The 24,372-nt window shown below is 38.5% G+C and overlaps 2 protein-coding genes across 2 annotated transcripts; one reads left to right on the forward strand and one right to left on the reverse strand.

The window, feature by feature from the left end:
• Positions 1-8,418: 8,418 nt before the first annotated feature.
• GCK72_000445 (uncharacterized protein) lies at positions 8,419-12,987 on the reverse strand (the record flags this gene model as incomplete). The annotated part of the gene is made up of 5 exons (XM_053722498.1): positions 8,419-8,592; positions 9,480-9,709; positions 10,683-10,786; positions 10,840-10,933; positions 12,846-12,987. 5 exons carry the CDS (start codon positions 12,985-12,987, stop codon positions 8,419-8,421), a joined length of 744 nt encoding a protein of 247 aa, XP_053591143.1.
• Positions 12,988-13,937: 950 nt separating this feature from the next.
• On the forward strand, positions 13,938-24,282 carry GCK72_000446 (uncharacterized protein; the record flags this gene model as incomplete). Its single annotated transcript, XM_053722499.1, has 7 exons — positions 13,938-14,105; positions 15,486-15,640; positions 16,439-17,165; positions 18,331-18,903; positions 20,329-21,774; positions 22,944-23,255; positions 24,205-24,282. The coding sequence occupies 7 exons, from the start codon at positions 13,938-13,940 to the stop codon at positions 24,280-24,282; spliced, it is 3,459 nt and encodes a 1,152-aa protein (XP_053591144.1).
• Between the last annotated feature and the right edge of the window lie 90 nt (positions 24,283-24,372).

The raw sequence follows: 24,372 nt of genomic DNA on the forward strand, positions 1-24,372 counted from the left end.
TTTGAGTCAATTCCTATTTTTAAAGCTAAACAGAACTAGAATCTAGAATTTCTGATTCAGAATCTCTTCTTCTTCTCCAAATTTTGAAATTCCGGGAAACCTTTTCTTTCCCGGATTTTGAAAATCTGAGGAAGAAAAAAAAATTCCGATTCAATGCCAACTCATCTAATTGAACTAAACAAGAAGTCGCAATTTTCCTGTTTAGATTCTTTTTTCTTCCCCGGATTTTCAAAATCCGAAAATCCTTCTTTTTACCCAAATTCCTAAATCCGGAGAAGAAAAAAGAAGAAGAAAAAAGACATTTTTGAGTCGATTCCTATTTTTATAGCTAAACTGAACTAGAATCTAGAATTCCTAGTTCAGAATCTCCTCTTCTTCTTCTTCTTCTTTGAATTTTGGAAAATCCGGGAAACCTTTTTCTTCCCCGGATTTCGAAAATCTGAGGAAGAAAAAAAAGGTCAAAAATACATTATTCAGTCAATTCTCAGTGCTACCCAGTACTTTTGATTGCGGTTTTTCGTGGCGAGACCCATTTTTCGAAATCTTACAGAAAAACCAAGATTACTGTCTTTCGTGGTAATACCTTTTTCTGAAAATTCATAGGTCTCGACACGAAAAGTTACTGTGTTTCGTTCTGAGACCCTCTTGCGCTTTGAGTGTAAATATATTTGAAAACTTAAAAATTAGACATTTTCTCTGAAAACACTCAAAAAACGCAAATTTTCAGTCATAAAATGCTGAAAAAGAGGTCAGTGAGTGCCGAACTTTTTCCATTGGGTTTCTAGGCCAGCGGAAAGTTCGTAATTTGCGAACTTTTGTATCAAGAATCCTTCGAAAACTCAAAAAAAAAACGACTTTCAGTCTGATAAATGAAAGAAACAATGATGGAAAAGTCCGGCCATCACTGTTTTTCTCATTTTTAACACTGAAAATCGTTTTTTTTTGAGTTTTTAAGAATATTTGATACAAAAGTTCTAAAATTACGAACTTTCCGCTGGCCTAGAAACCCAATGGAAAAAGTTCGGCCATCACTGACCTCTTTTTCAGCATTTTATGACTGAAAATTCGTGTTTTCGGGAATTGTCCGGGAGTTTTTGAGAATTATCAATGAAATTTACGAATTTTCAGATAGAAATCAGTAAAAATTTTATTTCAGAATGTGTATTATCGGGACAACATTCGTGTGCGGTACCGCTGTGATTTGTATGTTTTTATTGGCATGTCGAAAATTATTCAATTACATTTCTGACTCAAAAACTGTTGTAGTTCGATGTTATCCTTGAAATAAATTAAATATTTTCTCCCGTCTTGCGCATCATTGATCGTCTACATGTTACAACATAATCTGCCGGAGAGTGGCTCTCCAATTTCTTACTTTTCTCTCGTCACTCTCTCCATATCACACACTATTTCTCGATGGCCGAGTGCAACTGACAAGTAACCGGTTTAGATGTAATAATGCACACGGAGAGGCAAGCTCACTAAGTTTTGATGATGTTTCGAATGTAAACTGGTTATCATTTATGTCTTTTATTCTCAATTTTCTCCGTTTTCAAGTTTATGAAAATTTTAATTTTTAAATACTCCGAAAAACAACTCAAATCGTCTGAAATTTGCATAAAAAACTAAAATACAGTAATCTTTAAAGGCGCATAGCGAATTTACTACGCGGGTCTTGCAACGATCCAAATCATGCAAAACTATTTTTATAGCTCTTCCTTTTTTCTTGTTGATAGAATATAATTATTTACGAGTTTTCGGGTTTTTATCGATAAATATAAATATTGACCGGTACGAAGTGTCCCTTGACCCATTAAAAATAGTTGCGAACGATTTTTTCTGTTTTCTTCGCTCTTTTCTCTGAATTTCGACAGAAAAAATAAGCGATTTTGATATTTTTTAAAAAATAAAAACATAATTTTACTCAAAAAAAGACCGAAAATCTGCTATTTTTAAAACAATTTTAACTAAAAATCCATTTTTTCCTTTGAAAAAAAATACCGTAATCTTTTAAAGGCGCACAGCCAATTTTCTTTTCGGGTCTCGCAACGGTCTTCAATTTCTTTTTCAAAATAATAATTTTTCGCTTCATTTTCCCCCTTTTCAGCCAAATTTTCGCTGTTTAATCAATTTTTACTGATAACTTTCACCTTCCGCTTGACCTAGAAACCACCCGTGGCCGATTTCTATTCATTTTAGCACTAAATTTTCCTATTTTTTCCTATTTTTGCAGTTTGAAACCAAATTAATGAGTTTTTCTTTGTGTTTCTAGTTATAAAACCAGTCCAATTCATCAAAAACCCCTCAGATCTGATCACTAATTTAATCGCCCTTTTTCTAATAGAAAAAACGCCGACAAATAAAAATAAAACCGTGACAATCGATCACCGCCCCTCCATCTCTATCTTGATAGATCAAAAAATCTTTTCGCCAGGGAAGTGGAATAAAAAAGGGAGTAACATTTGGAGAGAAGATGGTATCTAATTACGTGGAAATAGTGTGCACCGCCCGTTTTTTCTCTTCTCGCCCGCCCGTAAATGGTGATGACAGGTGGTGAACGGAGCAGAGATTTGGTGACATCTGCACACCGTTCACACCATTTTATTTGACTTATTATCTAAGAATTGGTCTCTGAAGATAGAGAATGTGCCAGAGTTGCAATATTCCTGGTCGGACCGGATTTTAATTTTTCGGAAAAAAATTTTTTCTCTGAAAATTTTCCATATTTTTTCTCAAGTGTATCTCTGAAAAACCTTTGAAATGTTCAAAAAAACAGTCTTTACAGAAAATTTTTCCAAAAAATCGAACAATTTTCGAAAAAAAAGTTTCGACCCGGCTTGTAATTTTTACGGTTACCGCGTTCTGGACCCGTCGTGGTCTCAAATTTTGTCGGAGAGTTTGAATATAATAGAGATGTGTAGATCAAAAACATGGCTACATTTTTGTATTTGACAATTTTTCTATAGCTCCGCCCATTTTTCAGATATATATGCGAAAGTTGAAGAAAAACTGCTTATTCTACTATGTTGCAAAAAATTGAAGTTTTTAAAAAATTCAAAATTTTCAATTTTGTACTGACTATGGAAGGTCATGGAGTCAGTTTGAAGTCATGAGACGTGATTTATACCATTGGAAAGCTGAAATCGCGCTGATTCCAAATATATATTTTGTTTTTGCCCTCGAGGCCTGGTATACGAGAAAAAGAGGTTAAAACTTCTGAAAAATGTCAAAACCGACACGCGAAAATTGCAAAGAAGTTTTCGAGTGCCAGAAATGTAACAATTTGACATTTTTCCGAACTTTGACCTCATTTTTCTCGAATACCAGGCCTCGAGGGCAAAAACAAAATATATATTTGGAATCAGCGCGATTTCAGCTTTCCAATGGTATAAATCACGTCTCATGACTTCAAACTGACTCCATGACCTTCCATAGTCAATAGAAAATTGAAAACATTGAATTCTGAAAAAATTGCAATTCTTTGCAACAAAGTAGAATTTTCGGCTAAACGTCGAATGTGCATAGGATTTCTCACTATTTTTGACAAAAATTTTAATAAAAATTGTCCACATTTTTTTTGCTGAGATCTCGCAAGTATGGTTCCGTCCTAGTGAAACCCGGCAACTCTACCAAAAAGAGATATTCCCAAGAAAACCGTTCTCGCGGTACATTAGCAATTAGCTATCCTGTCAGGAGTAGTTCAGTGACATAGGCCTCGCCCAGATCTACATTTTGGTATATTTTTCAGCTCATAATATTGTTTTTAGGGTCTACAACATAGTTTCAAATCTAATTTTCTATTTTTCCTAGTAAAAAAACTTCAAAAGCCGCCGAAATTAGAAATTAGTTACAAAGAATAGTAGACGACGCAGACACTTCTCGGGGTGGCTATTGCGTGTCTCTTTTGTTTCCCTTTTCCCATCCATTTTTCGTTCGAATTGACCCTATCGTCTTGCACAATAAACAATAGATTCTTCCATTGCTATTTATTATTCATGGCTCTTTTTTCCATCAATTATTTATAACCTTTTTTGGGAGGGAAGGAGATGGATAGGTATCCAATAGATTTGAATCAGCCAGCTGTGGACTACTGTCACTATTCATTTGAATGTATTGGGTGCTCAATCATGTTTATTTGGCGGGAAAATGGGAGAGATAAGTCGGGCGAAGAGATCAAAAGGGGGAGATTATCTTCGGTAATCTCCAGTAGTTGTAATAAAAGTGCTGGAGATTTGTGAGTTTTTGAGCGGAATTTTTAAGAAAAAGGATTTTTAGAGTTAAAAGTGGATTTTTAGGGTTAAAATATGATTTTTAGTGATAAAAAGTGGATTTTTAGGGTTAAAAATAGGATTTTTAGTATTAAAAAGTAAGTTTTTAGTGATAAAACGCGGATTTTTAGGGTTAAAAAGTGGATTTTTAGCGCTAGACGGTCAGAAATTGACTCAATTCTGAAAATATCGATTTAATAATACGAATTTTCACAGACTTCTTGAACTTTCAAGTTCTTTAAAATCACCTTTGGGTGGTTTTCAATGGGTTTTTCGACTAAAAATCGCATGAAAATCACTGAAATTCTTGATTTTTGGATCCAAAAAGCTTGGAATCGAGAAAATGACGTTCCAGCTGAAATTTCAGCTTGGAAATCTAGCAAATTTTACGATTTTTCAGTGAAAGCTTTGAAAAATCTGAAAATTTTCTGTTTTTGAGATTCCTTATATGGTAAGCTCCGCCCCCTTACAGCTCATCTGAAATTCCTTGGAATCTAGCTAAGAAAAAGTTCAAATTTAACATTTTTTCGAATACGTGTTCTCCACTGGATTTACTCTAAGTAGGGAAAAATGTCCTATTTTCGATTTGATTTTCTTATTCGAAAACGCGCCAAAGGTGCGCCAGATAATCCTATTTTAGCTTAATTGGACCTTTTTTTACGGACCTTCGGGCCGGGCCGGGTCTTGACAAATATGCATATTTTGAGTTCTTGGCACTGTGCCAAAATCGTGAGAATCTGAAAAATATTTTTTTAAATTTGTATTTTTGAGTTTTCGATTGAAAAAAAGACACTTTCTCTAAAAAAAAACTGGGATTTTTTCGCATATTTTGAGTTTAATATGCTAAGCTCCGCCCCTTTTATCCCATCAAATTTTATTGGCATCGTGATTTTTACAGTGAATTGGCATTAGAGCTACCTAACTTCAGGGCTCGCTTCTTGCAACCGCGCTCTACCGAAACCAAAGAAAATTGTGTGCGAAATTGAGAGACTCAGAGAAAAAGAGCCATTTTGGAGGGCATTTCAGTGGAGCGCGGTTGTAAAAAGCGCGCCGTGCTAATACTTTTCCCCATTTTTTAAAAACCGTCCAAAAATATGCTCAAGACTACTCAAATATTCATCTTTTGATTCCAATTTTATCAGTTTCATTTAATTACCCATATCTGTGTGTGCGCACATTAATTCCAGCCAATCTCAAAACACAGAGACGCCATTTGCGAAATGGCAAGAGGAGACGCAGACACTGCCAAAAGAGAAATGTACAGTCCGTTCCTCTCTTTTGATGTCTTGTCGGCACAGAGAGACAGTGCACACACAAATAAACAGTGACACACACACACAGACGATGCAACCCGGGTCATTCATCTTGAGCATTCCGCCTCTCTCGATGGTCCTTTTCTCGCTGTGTTTGGTCTGTTTCTTTCCGGTCGTCATCTTCCACCGTCTACACGGACGGTGTCATGTTTGGATTAGACGGGCGGAACGATATGATCTCTGAGCCGCCCTCTAAGACCTTATTTGGCTACTTGTTTGTGGCAACGGATATCCGATTTTTCGTTTTTTTTTTCGCTCTCAAATCGGTTTTTAAAATCGCATTTTTCCGTGGATTTTTCAACAAAATTTTCCATTTGGTATAGATTTACGCGCGTAAATCGACACTAAGAATGATTTTTGGCTCAGACTGTAAAAACCTCTTTTAGACAACAAAAAACTTATTTTTCCCGGTTTTTTTTTGTAGATTTACCACCGTAAATCGATTTTACAATTTCTGTGTAGATTTACGACCGTAAATTGACACTGCTTGAAATTTTGGCGTTTTCCTCCGATCTATCAAAGTTAAAGCTACCGAAAACTAGTTTTGAGACGAAAGGTCTGAATTTTTCCGGTTTTGTGTAGATTTACGCTCGTAAATCGACACCGAAATCGAAACTTTAGACTGCAGCCACTCAAAACTAGCGATTTACAGTTTTCACACCGCCTAGATTGAGTTTCCGCGATGGATACTGTAGATATAGTTTAGTGTGAATTTACGCCCGTAAATCGACACTTGGATTAAGGCAACGTCTTGTTTTAATGAAAAATATGATTTTTCAAGAAAATTTCCGATTTTTCTGGAAAAAATTGCAAAATTTCTCTGAAAACCATACTCTTTGTCATTACAAAAAAACAAGGCTCAAAATTGCTTTAATCGTACATAACCAAGTGCTTCTTGTGTCGATTTACGGGCGTAAATTCACAATGAACTTTATTTACAGTACTCTTCACGGAAACTCAATCTAGGCGGTGTCAGAACTGTAAATCGCTAGTTTTGAGTGGCTGTAGTCTAAAGTTTCGATTTCGGTGTCGATTTACGAGCGTAAATCGACACACATTGAACGCATTCGATGGTACTACTGTAGTTTTTGTAGTTTTCTTGTTTACAACCAATTTCTACAAGTTTTTTCCAAAATATTCCCATCCGAATTCCCCAATTCCCCAAAAACATCAATGATAGATGCAAAAACGAGATTATACCCGAAAAGTAGCGGGACGAAATGTTGTCCTCCTCCTCTCTGGGTGCTCTCTGTGCTCCACTGCCCACTACTGCCCACCAGCGGGTTCGTCTTTTGATGATGAAGTGGGTCCTTTTCCCTCTCGTCTCTCTTTCTCTCAATGGGACTCATCTCTTGGCTCTCGAGAGCTGCCTCCCCCTTCTCTCACCACAACATTCATCTCTTTTTACCCGAATAGCCCCCCCAATGGTGGTGGTTTTTTGACTCAGTGTAGTCGAATTGGGCTGTTGCACATCTTTGTCATAAAATCGTGTGGCTCTCTCTCTCCATAAAACGCACACGCCTCCCCTTGCTACAATTAATACTTGAGCAAGCGTTGTGGAGCCTGGCTCCAAAAACATGTGTGGTGGCTCGTAGACTCGAGAATTTTAAAGTTGGGAACCGTGTGGATTTACGGCCGTAAATCGACACCAAACATGATTTTTGGCTCATCTTATCTTTCTGGCCGCTCAATTGGTCTTTTAGATGTTTGAAAACTGTAAATATCAGTACTAAAAGACGATTTTACAGTTTCTTTGTAGATTTACAACCGTAAATCCACACTTTTCATGAAAGAAGCTATCGAAAACCAGTTTTGAGACGGAACATCTGAATTTTCTACTTTTTTGTAGATTTACGCTCGTAAATCGACACCAAACATGATTTTTGGTTCATCTGCCTTTTCTGGCCTCTTGTAGACGTTTGAAAACTGTAAAAGTCGGTACTAAAAGACGATTTTACAGTTTTTATGTAGATTTACGGCCGTAAATCGACACTCTGCTTGAAAGATGCTACCGAAACAAGTTTTGAGACGGAAGATCTGAATTTTTTCGACTTTTTGTAGATTTACGCTCGTAAATCGACACCAATCTGAAATTTCGGTCTCCAGCTTCTCGAAACTCGTGTTTTACTGTGGTGAGTACTGTAAATGAGATTTGGTGTAAATTTACGCCCGTAAATCTACACCAAAACTTGAGCTCACTGTCAGGGAACAATTTTGCTCTCAATTTTCTACAAACTTTGAACTGTATTCTCAAATTGCCGAAATCCTTCTCAAAAACAGCAAAATTTGGCTTTTCGTCGATTTACGGGCGTAAATATACACATGAATTCAATTTTTGAAGATTCTTGCGAAAATCTCTCAAAACCGCTCTTGTGTGAATTTACACCCGTAAATCGACACTAAAAAGTCTTTCCTGTTCGGAATTTTCGAAAGATGAGCTCCAATTTCTTCTCCCCTCCCTGGTGGAATTACTGATTTACATAATTCCACCAGTCAGCGTCAGCTATCCCTTCGCCTAACTAATGTCATTTTGATGTGCGACCCCTCCCCTTGTGTTAGCCGGCCCCGCCGCCGCCGCGCACCACGCGCACACATCCACAACAATTTATATGTCTCTATTTCGCTCGCTTCTCCGTCTTTTTTCACCCCGCCGCCGACTTCTGGAGAGAAGACTTCTGGAGAAATAGACGACAAAATAGAGGATTTCTTGGGAATTTTGGGGTATTTAATTGGCACAGTTTTATTTGGTCGAATAGGGAATAAGAATAGAGAAAATGAATGAGTCACTGACTGAGTTAAGGTTTCGTCATACTTCTTTGTTCTTTCTCTCGGTTTTTCTAATTTGCCATTGGCTCCTCTTTCGAAACACCGCTCCCATTTCCGTTGAGCAAATGGAGGTAGTGATGAATTTGGAGCATTTTGTAGTAGTTGTCTTCCGAAGCGCTTGATGGTTCTAGTTTGAATTCGTCTAGTCTAAGCGGTGGTGGTGAGAGTTCTCGTAGGTTTCGAGGCTGAAAATCAGTTTTTTCTGAAATTTACCAAAAAACGCGTAGCCACGTAGAGTCCCGACTAACCTATGCAGATGCGCTCTATTGTCAAAGGGCTTACAACTTGTCGTAGCGGTGAACTTTAGAACTTTCTGTGCATATCGTGGTGAACATTAGAAATATTTATTTTTCAACGTCGAATAAATTCTAATGTTCACCACGGTATGCACAGAAAGTTCTAAAATTCACCGCTACAACAATGTGTAACCCCATTGGCAATAGAGCGCATCTGCATAGGTTAGTCGGAACTCTACGTGCGTAGCTCACTTAAAACGCAATACTATGAGCTGAAAAATGTACCAAAATGTAGATCTCAGCGAGTTCTCTGCCCGTGACCTACTACGGGCAGAATGGCGAATCGTTGGGCCGTGAAAAATGTCACAAACCGCGGAAATTGCCAGAAAAATGCCATTCTAGCCGGGCCCGTAGTAGATCACGGACGTAGAGCTCGCTGAGATCTACATTTTGGTATATTTTTCAGCTCATAATATTGAATTTTAAGCATAGTTGTCAAGGCCCGGCTTCAAAAAATGACCCTTTTTTTCCAATTTTTTTTTCGAAATTTTTTGAATTTTTCATCGGAAATGTGACCATTTTTGACTATTTTTCAGAATTTCTTCTAATTCTGACTGATAGTCGAAAATTTGACTTTTTCGCGAAAAAATTCAAAAAATTTGAACATTTGACTTTCGCGCCAATTTGCCCGGGCCGGGCCGGGCCCTGATTTTGCTGACAAGGCCCGGCCCGGCCCGGGCCGGGCCTTGACAACTATGGTTTTAAGTGATCACGGTTTGCAATTATGGTTTTTTTCTTCTGAAATTTACCAGAAAATTGGTAAGAAAGGCTCTTACCTTCAACTCAACACTATACCTCCGCTTGAATCGATATAGCCAGTTGGCGTCGAAAAATTGTTCGATATCCGCAACGAGTGGATGCAATTCCTTGCCAATAGCCTGTGCGTACTCTCTGATCCAAGGATTCGTTAGACGCTCTCCTTGAGATTGACGACGGTTTATCTCGTCGTTGACTCGTTTGTCCACGTCGACGTACTCTTTTCGACTTGTTCGAAGGACTCGTCGTTCTGGAATTTTCAGATGAGATTTGGACGATTTTAGTTCAGTCAGAATCTTTTTCAGATTTCAAATTTGTTCATGGATCCTGAATCCGTCTCAAAAATTCCAAAAAAAACCCAAATGCGTCAAAACATGTGGTTTTTAAGCAACAAATCTCATATCTCGATTCATTTCAGCACCAATTGACGTCAGATTCAGAATCTTCACGTCTTCAGCTTTTGAGTAATACTGATAAGAGTCTTTTTCATAGGAAATTAGTCATTTTGATGAATTTCGGCCAAAAAACCTTGCAAATCGACTAATTTTCATCCTAGATGAAATTCGACGTCAGATTCTGAATCGTCACGTCTTCAGCCTCACAGTCATATAGATATTGTCTGGAAACGAAAAGAGAAATACGAGATTTTTTGTCCAAAAGTACTGGGTTTTTGATGAATTTTCGCTCGAAAAACCTTGTAAATCCCGTCATTTTCATCCCAGACTGATACTGGCTCGGATTCAGAATCTTCACGGTTTCATCTAGATTCGAACGGAAATGGATGGGGTTAGAGTGATTTTCCAAGAAAATTAGGCATTTTAATGAATTCTAGCTCAAAAAAACCTTCCAAATCGACTAATTTTCTTTCTAGACTGAATTCGACGTCAGATTCAGAATCCCCACGGCTTCAGCCTCACAGTCATATAGATATTGTCTGGAAATGACGATGAGATTCTGAGAATTCAGAATCCTTTAGAAAACTCGTCTGTAGGCGAGTCGAGGCTTTCAGACTCAAATTTCAGAGCGGATTCTGAATCCCCACGTCTTCAGCTTCACAGTCATATAAGCTTTATTGAATTTGAAGGATTCTGAATCCGTCTCCAAATTTGTCAGATTTCTGAATCTTCCTCCACATCTCCAAAATTCCGGTCTCCTTCTCACATTTCGACATCCAGATATCAATCACCCCCTCCGCCCTCCGCCACAGTTTCTAATTAACTAACCCTTCAAAAAGTTGGACGTCTTCACCTTTGTCGTGTCCAACGCCGCCAACGGTATCAACTTGTTCACCTTGTTGTTGTCGGCGTGGCGGCGTCCACTGAAGTATCTATAAAAAGTGAGACGGAATGAATGTAGGTCACATCGTCAGGAATCACTAACCGTATTCCATGCTTCCTTCGAAACATCTTAATCCATCGATCAGACACGTCGAACGCACAAATCCGTCGAATCTCACGCCTCATCCATTCATCTCCTAAGAGAGCAAATATCGGTTGTGATTTCTATAGATTTGTGATTTCACACCTCGTTAATTGGCCCTAAGTCTCAAGCACCTTTGTGTTGGACCATTTTGTGTTTGTGCTGACTGACTGACTGTCAACAGGCAGACACCCCCCCCCCCCACACAATATATCCTTGACAAGTGTGTGGGGACTCACTCTACCGACGACGCAATCGTTGTCTTCCCCTAAGGCAACCAAATTGGAGGAAAAACAGTAGGGGGTGACGGTCTCTAACCGTCTCACTCACTCACTCACTCTATCCTTTCTTGCCAAAGGTCTTTACGGCGTGTTTTTGACCGCGAAATTTGAATGCGACAGGTGTTGACGACATAAGTTTTGATTTTTATCGATTTTAAGCAATTTTTCAATGAAAAAGCTAAAATTCGATTTTTTCCGGAACTGACACTTGTTAGGTTTGAACCGCTTTAAATGTGTTTTTTGATGCATTTTTTGTTGTTCAACTCTGTTTTTTTCCCATGATCACCTGTTTAGCAGAAGAAATGTGGGAAAATAAAGGATCTGAACACGAAAAAAGCGCCAAAATACACATTTTTGGGGAGTTTCAGACATTTTCTGACTTGAAATCGGTTTGAAATAGGTGAGAGTTGGTACTTTTGAACTCTTTTGGTCCAAGTTATCAAACTAGATTCTGTTGGATTTTCAGATTTTTCGATGTGAAACTTCCCGACAGAAAACTGAAAACTTGTCGAAATTTTTGACTCAAAAGTGCTTTTTTCGAACTAAAAGTTATAATTTCGTCGAAAATCTGAGTTCCAGATAAGTTCTAGTGGCTGAAAAGTTGATATTCATGATCTTGGCCAATTTTCAGCTAATTCTGATCCATGTTAGGTTGGAAAACCCCATTTCAAGAAAACCTCCAAAAATTCCAATATTCCGATTTCGTACTTTTCCTACTGTAATTTTGAAATCACACGTTTAGACTTTTTGACATCTAGATCCTTTAAGTGAAAAAAAACTGAAATACTGTGATATAACAGTTTTTACGGTATTTCGGCTTTTTGAGTTAAAATCAGTTCGATTCCACTGAAAGTTGGTGCCTTGATACTTTCAAACCTCATGATCAAGAATTTCAGCTTTTGAGCAGCCCGAACTCGGCTGATTTTCAGATTTCTGCTTCTCAAAACCCTATTTTGCTGACGAGTGGAAAAATCAGAATATCATACTGGATCCAGTATAAAAACAGTTTCAATTCAAAAGCTCACTTTTTCCGGAGAAAATACCCGAAAATAGGTTTAAAAACACTTAAAAATCACGTTTTCCACTCATTTTTGCACCGGAAATCTCAAATACCCAAAAATCACAATTTTCAGTTATTTTACGTTGAAAATTCGATTTTCGATCAAAAAGGCTGAAATACCGTAAAACCCTGAGATTTAACGGCATACTGTTACAATAGTCTTTACGGTAATCTTTTTTCGAAAAAAAAACTGCAAAAACCGTCATCCATTCCGAAAATTCGAATTTCTAGCCGTTTTTCACACATATTCAATCGAAAGTAGCCCCCCCCCCCTCTCTTTCTTATCAAAAACTTTCTCCGTTCAAAATGTTTGCAAAAACTCGTTTTCATCACCTCCAAATTCTCATATTTATACAGTATACATTAACACCAAACGAATCGTTACATCCGTTTCTCACCCCTGCAAGATGGGGCCAGGGACTACCAATGTGCATCCGTGCTCTATTGACAAGCATGGTACATTTTTTGCGTCACGGTGAACATTAGAATTTATATAACCGATATGGTATGCACATAAGTTCGAATGTTCACCGTCACGCAAAAAATGTACCATACTTGTCAATAGAGCGCGGCTGCATTGGTGATTCTGAAGGCTCCCGAACACCCCGATTCCCCCCAAAACTCACCAATATGCTGAGTGCTCTGTCCATTATCATCACAAATCTTCACTTCCCGATTGTAGACTTGGAACAGCTTCTGCTCCAGCTCACCTTCGTCGATACGTGAAGAAGACGTGGAAGGACTTGAAGACGAAGTAGTTGTTGCCATCACACGGCAATGAAATGAACTTCTCTCTTTTCCCCATACCGTTCAAACCGCCTCCCCTCCCGCGTTCCGTCGTCATTTTCTTCCTTTTCTCTCGTCTTTGCGACGATCTGCAAACCCATGGCGCGAGGGCGCCGGTTTCTGGGCGCCCCCCGCATAGTTATACATATTTACATTGGAGGTATTCTTCTCTGTGAAGGTCAAACCGATTGACTTGGTGGTGGGTACTTTCCACGTATGTGGAGGTAGCACACCGCATAGTTAGTCTCTTTGTTTTTTGGCCTTGAACGTACCTATATACCGTCAACATCTGTTCTCTGTTCTCCTTCCGTTACACTGTCGTTGAAAAACGAAGAAGAAATGTATAAACCGAAGAACAATGACACCACCACAACAGAGTTGTGCGGAATTCCGACTTCCGTCATTCCATAACTGTGGAATTCAGGAAGAATCCATTTCGCAGATGGAAAATTGGTGTCTAAAACGACAAAAAAATGGGCTTTTCTTCAGCCAAAAACTAATTTTCATACTTGCAAACCGGGCCGACACGGGCCGGCTCGTAACTCGCTTCAAACTCAATATTATGAGCTGAAAAATATACTAAAATGTAGATCTCGACGAGTGCTATGTCACTGATATTATACGGGCCGGATGGCTATTCGTTATTATGTCGCGGGCCGGGAAATAGTGCCAAAAAAACGCGAAAACGGCCAAAAAAACCATTCTAGCCCGGCCCGCGGCACATTAACAAATAGCGATCCGGCCAGTATTATTTCAGCGACATAGAACTCGTCGAAATCTACATTTTGGTATATTTTTCAGCTCACAATATTGCGTTTGACGCGAGTTACGAGCCGGCCCGGTTTGCAAGTATGCTGATTTTCTTTTTCCGACTTCCGTTCTTAGATATAAAACACTTCCGCACAAAAACCCCCGAGATCATCTGTTTCCAGATGAGCTCTAGCAGTAGTGATGAGAACGAGACGACGATACACCGCCGTTCGGGAATCTATACACAACCGAAAGCCGGATCGTCGAAACGATCGTCAAGTGTGAGGCATGATGTTAGTGATGCCGACGAGGACGATGAGCAGCCCTATACGACGTTTAGGAAGGATGTGGTGAGATCCTAGAAATGAGATCACGGAGAAAGTCAAAAATCTCTGCGGAAATTTGAAAAATTATAAAGAAAATAGTTATTCCGTCGGTTTTTAAAGCTAAAATTGACAAAAACTGCTCGTTTCAGTCAAAAAAGTCATGCATTTTTATCGATTTTTTCTAAAAAAAACTGAAGGAAAACATAATTTTCTGTATAAAGCACTGGAAGGTTTCATGAATGCCGTGAATTTTACGCTGAAAAAGTGTTTTTTTACTATTAGCCGAGCATTTTTATTACAACCGCGCCCCATTGCAGACGAGAGAGTATCGGCGAGAGACGCAGAGTTTTTTTTCTTTTTTTCTCGCGCCGACACAGATTTTCACAGTTTTTGACATGTTTTCGCTGTTTTTCCTATGCAAAATAGCGAGAATATGTCAAAAACTGTGAAAATCTGTGTCGGCGCGAGAAAAAACTCTGCGTCTCTCGTCGATAATCTCTCGTTTGCGGTCGGGCGCAGTTGTAAGAAGGGGTGGACTGCTTTATACAGAATATTATATTCTCCTTCGGTTTTTTAAAGCAAAAATTGACAAAAAAAACTGCTCGTTTTGGTCTAAAAAGTCAATCTGTGAAAACTCTTTTTTGGAATTCTGGGATCAGAATTTTTCACTCTTTTTTAAAAACAATTTTCAAGTCGGAAATCAGAAAACAGAAAAAAAACTTTTTTAAAAAATGAAAATTTTCGATAAAATTTGTTTTTAGTGATATTTTGCAAAATCTATCTAAAGCAAAAATCAGTACAAAAACCTAATCCCAGACCTCCGGAAAGCTATGAAAATTGGTTTGACTTCTGTGAAAATTGATAAAAACAGAAAAATTTCAATTTTAGACCCAAAAATTCAATTTTTCAAGGGGAAAAATTTACCAATTCACTCGTTTTTTTACTTTTTTCATGATGATTTAGTATATTTTTCGAAAGATTGACTGAATTTTTCAGCCTTTACTCAAATTCGAAAAAAAAATTGAAAAAAAAATCCTTCCAAAAGACGGGCCGGGCCTGAAGTTTTGGAAAAAAAAGCCCGGCCCGGCCCGGCCCTTGACAAGTATGAAAAAATAGGTGCTACTTCGCAGATATGCACGAATAAAAACTGTGTTGCATAAGAACTGTACCGTTTAAGAACTCTGTTCGCAATAGAGCGCATTTGTCGTGAAAATTCGAATTTTAACGTCGAAAAACAACTGAAAACCTGCTGAAATTTCAAATTTCAGTTGTCAATGCGAACGCGCTCCATTGCTAAACGAGTTCTTAAACGGTACAGTTCTTATTCGCGCAGTTCTTCTGCGAAGTAGCACCAAAAAATTCCAATATTTTCCTCCTTCTCCTCAAACTCGATAAAATTTCCAGAACATGGAAGTGGACGACCGTATCACGGCACTTCTCGCCTCACTCCATTTCGAACAGAAACGAGATATTGTTCCAACTGATGAAGATGACGATAAACTACGAAAATTACACGAGAAAATATGCTCATTGATAACGAATGAGCCTGATGGTCATAGGTTAGTTGGGGAAATATTTGAGATTTTAGAATACTGAAAATTATAGAAAATTGGGGTTTTTGTGGGGGAGAATCTCCCTTTTTTTTCGATTAAAAAATGTAATTTTCGAGCTTTTTTCACCCATAAAATGCGATTTTCTGTCATTTTTCCCTTAAAAGCAAGAAAAAAACGGTGGAAAAGCTGAAAAAATGATTGAAAAGCCGGCTTTTCGGTCAAAAAACGTGGATTTTATTGGAAAACTGACATTTTTTGGACTTTTGAATAGCAGAAAATTCAATTTCTTCCAAAATTCTGGTTTTTGATGGATTTTCGCAAATTTCGACGTCAGATTCAGAATCCTCACGTCTTCAGCTTCGCAGTCATATAAATTCTGTTCAAAAATTGGAAAATTTCTACAAATTCTTGAATTTTAGTGAAATTTACAGATTTCGAATAAAAAAATTCAAAATTTTCACATTCCATCTTCAAATACATAACAATTTCTTCGATTTTTGTAAAAATTAATTCATTCTCAATGAAAATTCAATCAAAAACAGTATATACTCGTTCCTGGAAACATTTCGACGTCAAATTCAGAATCCTCACTTGAAAATCGAGTTTTTATGCTGAAATTAAATATGAAAAGCGAGAATTTAGGCCAAAAATGTTGCAAATCTGGTATTTTTACGTCGAAAATTCATTGAAAATTCCGGATTTTACTTCAATCAAAAACGCTATATTTCATTTTCATCCACATTTAGACGACGTCAAATTCTGAATTCAGAATCCTCACGTCTTCAACTTTCCAATTTTTTTCAGAAGACGTCGCCTAAACAAAGCGTTGGGCGCCTCGAATTGCGTCCGTGAACAAGTATATTACCTTCGTCGGAAGCCGTCAACACCTCCTCCCACCTACTATCACCGTCTCAACGCCGCACTTCACACAATAGTAAAAGAGTCATTCGGAGAAGAATATCGAAAAGTTGCCACCGTTTTGGGACTCGTCGAAGCGCTAGCGGAAGTCTTAATCCTAGAAGTTCACACCTTCGGAATCCCTGAATCGAATGCTGGAGAGCATCGAAATATTCGGAAATTGATAGCGAATGCTCTAACGAATTTGACCTACGGACAGATTCTATCAAAACGGAGACTGTGTTCGTACGATGGATTCATTCGATGCGTCGTTCGAATCATCATCGAATCCCCAAATATCACTCAAGTCTACGCTGGTCTCATTCGAAATCTCTCGTGGAATGCTGATTCTGGAATGAGTGAAGCCCTTCAACCGACTGTAAACGCGTTGTCAATTGCGGCTGTCTACGCGCACACTCATCGATTCGATGTCACTGCGATCCTATCGGCACTATGGAATCTTGCGGGACACTCTGTTGAGAATAAGCGAACGATTTGTGATACGCCGAATTGTTTGAAAGTTTTGGCGAGTTTATTGTCGCCTGACGCCAAGTTTACGTCGCTTGTCGACTCGGCTACTGGCATTTTGAAATATGTTTCCCAGTATTTGGCAACGAACTCGACGCATTTGGAGGTAAGGATTTTGCTCTAGAGACGAAAAATTATGAATTTTTTTAAATTTTAATGGCAAAATCCAGTTTTAACTTGAGTTTTTGAATGAAAATACGCTTTTCCGATGTGAAAATTTCTCATTTTCAGACATAAAATATGGTTTTCAGGCTTCGTTTTTGAAAGTTTTAATGCTAAAATTTAGTTATTTCTTGAGTTTTTAATTGAAAAGACGCCTTTCCGATCTGAAAATCCCGATTTTTGACTGAAAATCTGAGCATTTTTACACTTCATTCAAAAATGTACTATTTTCAGACGAAAATATAGAGTTTCCAGGCCAAAATTGCACTTTTTCGTAGTAGAAACGTCAAAATTCTCTTTTTAAAAAAACAGCGGTTTTTGTCGGAAAATATTGAATATTTCAAGTTTTTGACAAGAAAACTCCCAGAATTTAGGCAGAAAATGTTGCAAAACCAGTATTTTTATAAAAATCCTGATTTTACGTCGAAAAATCATTGAAATTCTCAAGATTTTACAATAAAAAGCTTCAAAACTAATCATTTCCTGCTGGAAATAAATTTTCGAAATTTCAGTAAAAATCAGTCGAAAATTCACAATTTTCAATTAAAAACTCTAGAAAAATGGCTTTATTCTAACAATTATTGCTAACAATCAAGTTTTACGTTAAAAAACGAGAAAACTCATTTTTCGACTGAAAAAAATCAGTTTTTTAACGGCAAATTTGAATTGACAAAACCCATTTTAATCAAAAATCGTCCTGAATGAAAATCCGGTTTTCCTCCTGTTAAAATGCTTAAACAATCTCATTTTTGTCTAAAAAAATCGGATTTTTGTCTGAAAATCCGGTTTTCTTCCTGTTAAAATGCTCAAAAAATGTAATTTTTGTCTGAAAAATCTCATTTTTGTCTGAAAAATCGACTTTTTGTCTGAAAATCCGGTTTTCTTCCTGTTAAAATGCTCAAAAAATGTAATTTTTGTCTGAAAAATCTCATTTTTGTCTGAAAAATCGACTTTTTGTCTGAAAATTTGATTTTCCTCCTGCCAAAATGCTCAAAAATCTCATTTTCATCTGAAAAATCTCATTTTTGTCTGAAAAAAGCTCATTTCCATCTGAAAAATCTCATTTTCGTCTGAAAATTTTTATTTTTCTCACCTTTTCACAGTTTCAGCTGCGAAGTTTGCTCATTTCCCGAATGCTAACCCTCCTAAAGAGTGCCTCATTCACGTGTGTCACGAATACACTCGGCGCCATTGCCCATCTAATCGCCAAGGATCCCCATATGCAACAATTGATTCGTCAAGACGTTGCCGCCGTTCAACAACTAAATGTTCTTCGAAATTCGAATCGAGACGATATTCGAAAAGCGGTGAAAGAAGTGCTCAACACTCTAAATCAACCGTGTAGCAGCCATCGATACGGCGGTGATATGTCTCATTCGGTGGGGGGCGGAGCCTCGGGGATTCAGATGCTCTCGTCTGAGCCTCAACTACAGATGCAGACGTCACATCATGCTTACCATGGAACGGCGTCGCCACGACTTTTATCGTTGAGAGCGACACGGGCGTCACCTGGAAAATATATTCATCCACAACAAATGCAAGTGGCGGTCGATCAACGGTCGAGCAGTCTGCCACGTCATTTTGCGATTCAAAGGAATGGATTCATGATGGCTCAATCGTATAATCAACAGATGGAGACTCAGCAAATGGCGTATCAAATGCATCATCAACAGCAGATTATGGTGGGTTTTTAGAGGAAAAAAGAGAGGAAATTTTGAAAAAATTCCGTCCAAAATATCTAAAATATTTACTATTGCAACTGCGCTCTACCGTAATCCTTGGAAGTTTTGAAAGGAAATTTTGAAATTTGAAAAATTTGAATCGAAAAATTTGAATTTTTGAGAATTTCTTCTATTTTTATTAGCCCTGTACAGTTTTTGCAACTGCGCTCTACCGAAATCCTCTAGAAAAAACCTTATTTCCATTCAGTGTCGGTAGAGCGCGGGGGTAAAAACCGTCTTGAGGTGATATTTATGAAAAATTTTCATTCTGAACTAAAATTTCTGGTTTTTAGAGCAAGCATATTTTTGCCAAAATTTAAAAAAAGGTAATTTTGGAACATTTCATCATAAAATGTCCAAAATATCATAAATTCCAATCGATTAGAATTCTGCATCGAGAATTCAGAATACAGAATCCAGAATTCACAGTTCAAAGTGAGGATCCTGGATCCAAAATATCTAAAAGTCAAATCGAAAAATGTGAATTTTTAAAGGTGCAGCTGCGCTCTACCGTAATCCTCTTGAAAAATGTCTCTTTTTCTCTGCGTCTCTCAATTTCACACACAATTTACTTCGGTTTCGGTAGAGCGCTGTTGTAAGAACCAATTAAACTTTTTGGGACTTTTTTTTCAATATTTTCTGTAATTCTTCAGCGATTTTGGACTATCTGGAGCAGAAAAATAGAATTCCAAAAGCGAAAATCTGATTCTCCTGAATTTTTCTGTAGAAGTTACCAAATTTCTCGATATTTTTCTGATCAAAAACTGAAAATAGCAGATTTTTTTTTTGAAATTTCGGTAAAGTCGATGGTTTTGCTTGAAAACTTTCAGAATTTTATAACCTAAAAATTATCAAAATATTGAAATTTTTTGGTTTTCATAATTCCAGAATATTGAGGGATTCTGACGGATTCTCAGATAATTTCACAAAATCGGTTCAAATTTCAAATTTCTTCGAAATTTTTTGAAAAACAAGTCAACTTTTTGACTATTATTCAGAATTAGAATAAATTCTGAAAAAGCATAAAAAATTTTCAAGTTTTCAACAAAAAATTGAAAAAATGCCGAAAAAAATTGGTTAATTTTTTGAAGCCGCCTTGAGAAGTATGGGATGTGCCTATGGAGGCGCTTTGGGCGCTGAAAGATTTCAAAGTGGGCGAAAATGCGACGAGAGAGAGTGTGTAAAATCGAGAGAGTGTATCTGCGTCTCTCCATTTCGCACACTCTTTCTCGTCGCATTTTCAAATTTCGGCCGAAAATGCGAGGCGCTCAACGCCACCCGGGCACATACCTGTTGAGAAGTATGGGAATCTATATTATCCAGACTTTGTTGTCCTCAAAGTACCGATTTCCCAATCTATTTCCATAAAAAATCTCAAAATTTCAGATCCAAACCGACGACCAGCAACAAAAGCAAATGCAGGAACATCACCAGCAGATGCTGTATCTCCAACAACAACAACAACAGCAATTCCATCAACTCCAACAACAACAAGAAGCTCCGCCCCCTCCAGTCCCACCCTCAAGCGGCGACGATGATCTCGACATTCCCACGTCTACAGTAATGGGAACACGCAGTAATAGTGATCGAAGTCTGGGATCAATGAATCCGGGAAGCGCGATGACAACGGGCGGATGGAATTCCACATTGGACACGGCGGCCAATAGCTCCAGAGCTCTTTCCCCAGTGTCTTTTAGCGATATTCCAGCGTCCCCGACGATGTGCGCACAGGTTTTCAATTTGGGGATTCAGAATCCAATGGATCAGAATCCGATGACGACGTCACAGACGTCACAGAATCAGAATCCAAATACCACTCATTATAGCAATGGGTCGGCGAACACGATGACAAGAAGTGATGGTGCCACGACGATCCCGATGGATAACATAATCACACCGACGTACGCTACGGTGAATCCTCCAGAAGACCTTGACAGTCCAGACGACGTACTTCCGGGTCCCGCGCTCGAAGATCCCGATGACGGCGACTACGCGATCATTGGTGGCGCCGCGCAGAAGACTGACGATGAGTTGCTCACTAGATCCATTCAATCCGAGATGCCGACGTCTTCATCGACGCCCAAAATGAAGGTATCCCCACGACTCGCCGGATTCTTCTCGCCCACATCGCGGTCTCAGACGTCGCCGATTCTGAAGCCCTCTTCTCAACTCAGAAGAGATCATCCATCAGACGCGGATCGTCTTCTCATGGAATCTATCATGTCTGAAATGCCTGGCGCTCTACCACATGGTGCTCCGCGAGCCAATTCAAAAAACGGGGAAGCCGATCGCCGCGACGCGTACACCGCATCGCATGAGTCCAGCGATCAGGGCTTTGAGATTGGAAGAGGTGGCTCACAAATGCAGAGAATGGAGTCATTGGAGAGTCACGCCTCCAGTGAGGATGATAGTTTTGGATTGAATGGAGATGACGTTGGGAATATTGGGAATACGATGAGAATTCAGGAGGACGATGACGTCATTGACGCATCACTACCGATGGATTGTTGTGTAGATGATGAGGATTATGATTATACGGATGATCATTTTGATGATTTTGATTATGAAGATCAGGATGAGGATCCAGATGCAACACAATTCGACGAAGGAATCGATCCACAATTGACTATTGATTGCTCTATGATTTCTAGTGGATCTGGAGGATCTGGATCATCGATTCCGCCGAAAAATGAGGCATCTGGAGCGTTGGCTACGTCGACACCCAAGGGATCGGCCTCATCGATTCCGGGAGTTCGACGGGCGAAACGAGTGGCAACGAATGGGAAGACACGATTGCCGGTGCCCAAGACGAATGGGTCGTTGGTGGAGAAGGTAAAAAATTTGTGAACTTATCTGAATATCAATCTAAATTTCTCAAGAATCGCTTGAAAGAGGATAAAATCGGCGAAAATTGGCATAAAATCGGTCAAAATCGGCGAAATTAGGCTTAAAATCGGCGAAAATTTGCTTGAAATAGGTTAAATCGCTCGAAAGTGGTTAAAATTGGCGAACACTCGCTTAAAATCTGTCAAAATTGTCTTAAAATCGGCAAAAATTGACTCAAAATTGTCCAAAATCTGCCAAAGTTGACTTAAAATCGGTTAAAAACGCTCGAAAATTGTCTTAAGGCGATCTAAGTCAGTCGGTTTTTGGAGTTTTCAGAATACAGAATTCTGACAGAATACAGAATAATGATTTTTCGAATTTTGGTTATTCAACTTCAGGAATTTCGAAAATTACAGTTCTAGACCGAATTTTCAGAATTTTCTGTTTTTCTGAGAACTGAAATTCTCTAGAATCTGATTTCATTCAGTTCAGAATTTCAAAAAAAAAACCCATTTTCAAAAAAAAATACTTGCAAATCTTCGACCCGGCAAGGCCCGAAGGCCCGGCTTCAAGAAAATATGCCTATTTTTTCAAACCAAATTTTTTATTATTTTTATTAATAGTTTAGAAATTTTTTATATATAAAAATTGAAATCAGAAGTATAGTCAAAAATTCGACATTTTCGGAAAAATTCAAAAAATCTGGGCCCGTTGCAAGTATGGAATTCTGAATTCTGAATTTTTCGGATAGCCAATTACCAAATTCACCAAATTTCTTGACTCTTGCACATCAATATGCACATATTTCAATTTCTCAATTACTATTCATCAGAGAATTCCGACTTCCGACTTCCGGGCTGTTTTTCACTTCCGACTTCCGTTTTGAAAATTTTACTTCCGACTTCCGTCATTCCATAATTGTAGAATTTCCGAAAAGTATATTTTGCAGAAATTCAGGGAAAAATGGTTTAAAAGGACAGAAAATAGGCTTTTCTACAGCCAAATACTAGTTTTCCACTGATTTTCGTGAATTTTATGAACTTTTTCTAAAAGTTTTTGAATCTTTGCGACAAAATCGACTTCCGACTTCCGACTTCCGTTTTCAAAATTTTACTTCCGACTTCCGTTTTAGAAAAAATCACTTCCGCGCAACTCTGCTATTCATATATTTCCAGATGCGAAAACCAGTGATCGATGCGAGTCGACCCCGTCTCCCACCGAAACCAACACTTCTAAAAGAGAAACATTACCCAGCAGAAGAAGAAGAAGAGGATTCGATCGAAAATCAGACGAGAGAAGACACGATATACGTGAATGCGCCGATTGTGGAGGCAGAACAAGAGCATCGGATTTATATGAATGCACTCAAACAGAATCAGATGAAATTGGAAACGACGTCGTTAATTCAGTCGACACCCCCGCCGCAGCAGACAGCCACGAAATCTGCCATCGTTACACCGTATAACTATCAGAAACCACCGTTTACGGTATGTGAAAAGGACATTTCAAAACTGGGGACGTTTTGAAACCAGGTCGTTTCAAAACTGATCCAAGACATCTCGGAACCAGAAAATCTAGGTTTTGAGATGCCGAAACGAAACATCAAGACGTTTCGAAACCGGGACGTTTTGAACCCGTAAAAACGGAGATATGTCCAAACCAGGACGTTTCAAAACTGATCCACGATCATTTCGGAACTAGATAATCCCGGTTTGGAGATTTCTCGGTTCCCAGATGTCCCGGTTCCGAAACGTCTTTAATTCGAATTTTTATAGTTTCAGAACGTCCCAATATTGACATCCGCTATGAAATGTCTCATTTCTGAACCGTTTTGAAATGAAGACGTTTCAAAACCCGGCGGACGTTTTGAAACCACTTAATTTTAAAATCTGAAAGACGTTTCGAAATCGGGACGTTTCGAACCTGATCCAAGACATCTCGGAACCAGAAAATTCAGGTTTGGAGATTTCTTAGTTCCAAAACGTCTTTAAATCAATATTCTATAGTTTAAAAATTTTCTGGTTTCAAAACGTCCCACTTTTTAACATACCTTGGTTATGAGACATTTCAAAACCGGGACATTTTGAAACCACGAAATTTTGAAATCAAGACGTCTTTTTTCCTGGTTCCGAGATGTCTCGGTTTTGAAACGTCCCAGTTTTGAGACTCTTAAAAAGCTGAAAACCGATAAATTCGTGTTCAAAACCGAGTTCGAAGCGCTCAAAACGCGTCTCTGGCGCCCCTGACAGTTCAAAAAACTGGCGCCTAGGGTGTCTTGGACGCGGTTTGAACAATTCGAGGATGATTTTTGCATAGAAATAATCTAAAAATGGAAAATGTTATATATCAAAACCAAAAAGTCCTGTTTAAAACGCGTCCCAGGCGCCCCAGCTGACTTATTCCCTCCTCAAAACTTTCAATTTTCCATCATTGCAGGGACGAAGCAATGGCGAAATGAACACCGAAAAAAGTGTGACACCAAATCCGAAGCAAATGCTCGTCACGATAGTCTGACTCCGCCCACTTTTCCATCATTTTCTCAAAATATCGAAGCCCCGCCCATTTCTCCCCGTTTCTAGTCTCTCACCCTGGTTCCCTTCTAGT

The sequence above is a fragment of the Caenorhabditis remanei genome, chromosome I (genome assembly GCF_010183535.1).
Source record: "Caenorhabditis remanei strain PX506 chromosome I, whole genome shotgun sequence".
NCBI classification, from domain to species: Eukaryota; Metazoa; Nematoda; class Chromadorea; order Rhabditida; family Rhabditidae; genus Caenorhabditis; species Caenorhabditis remanei.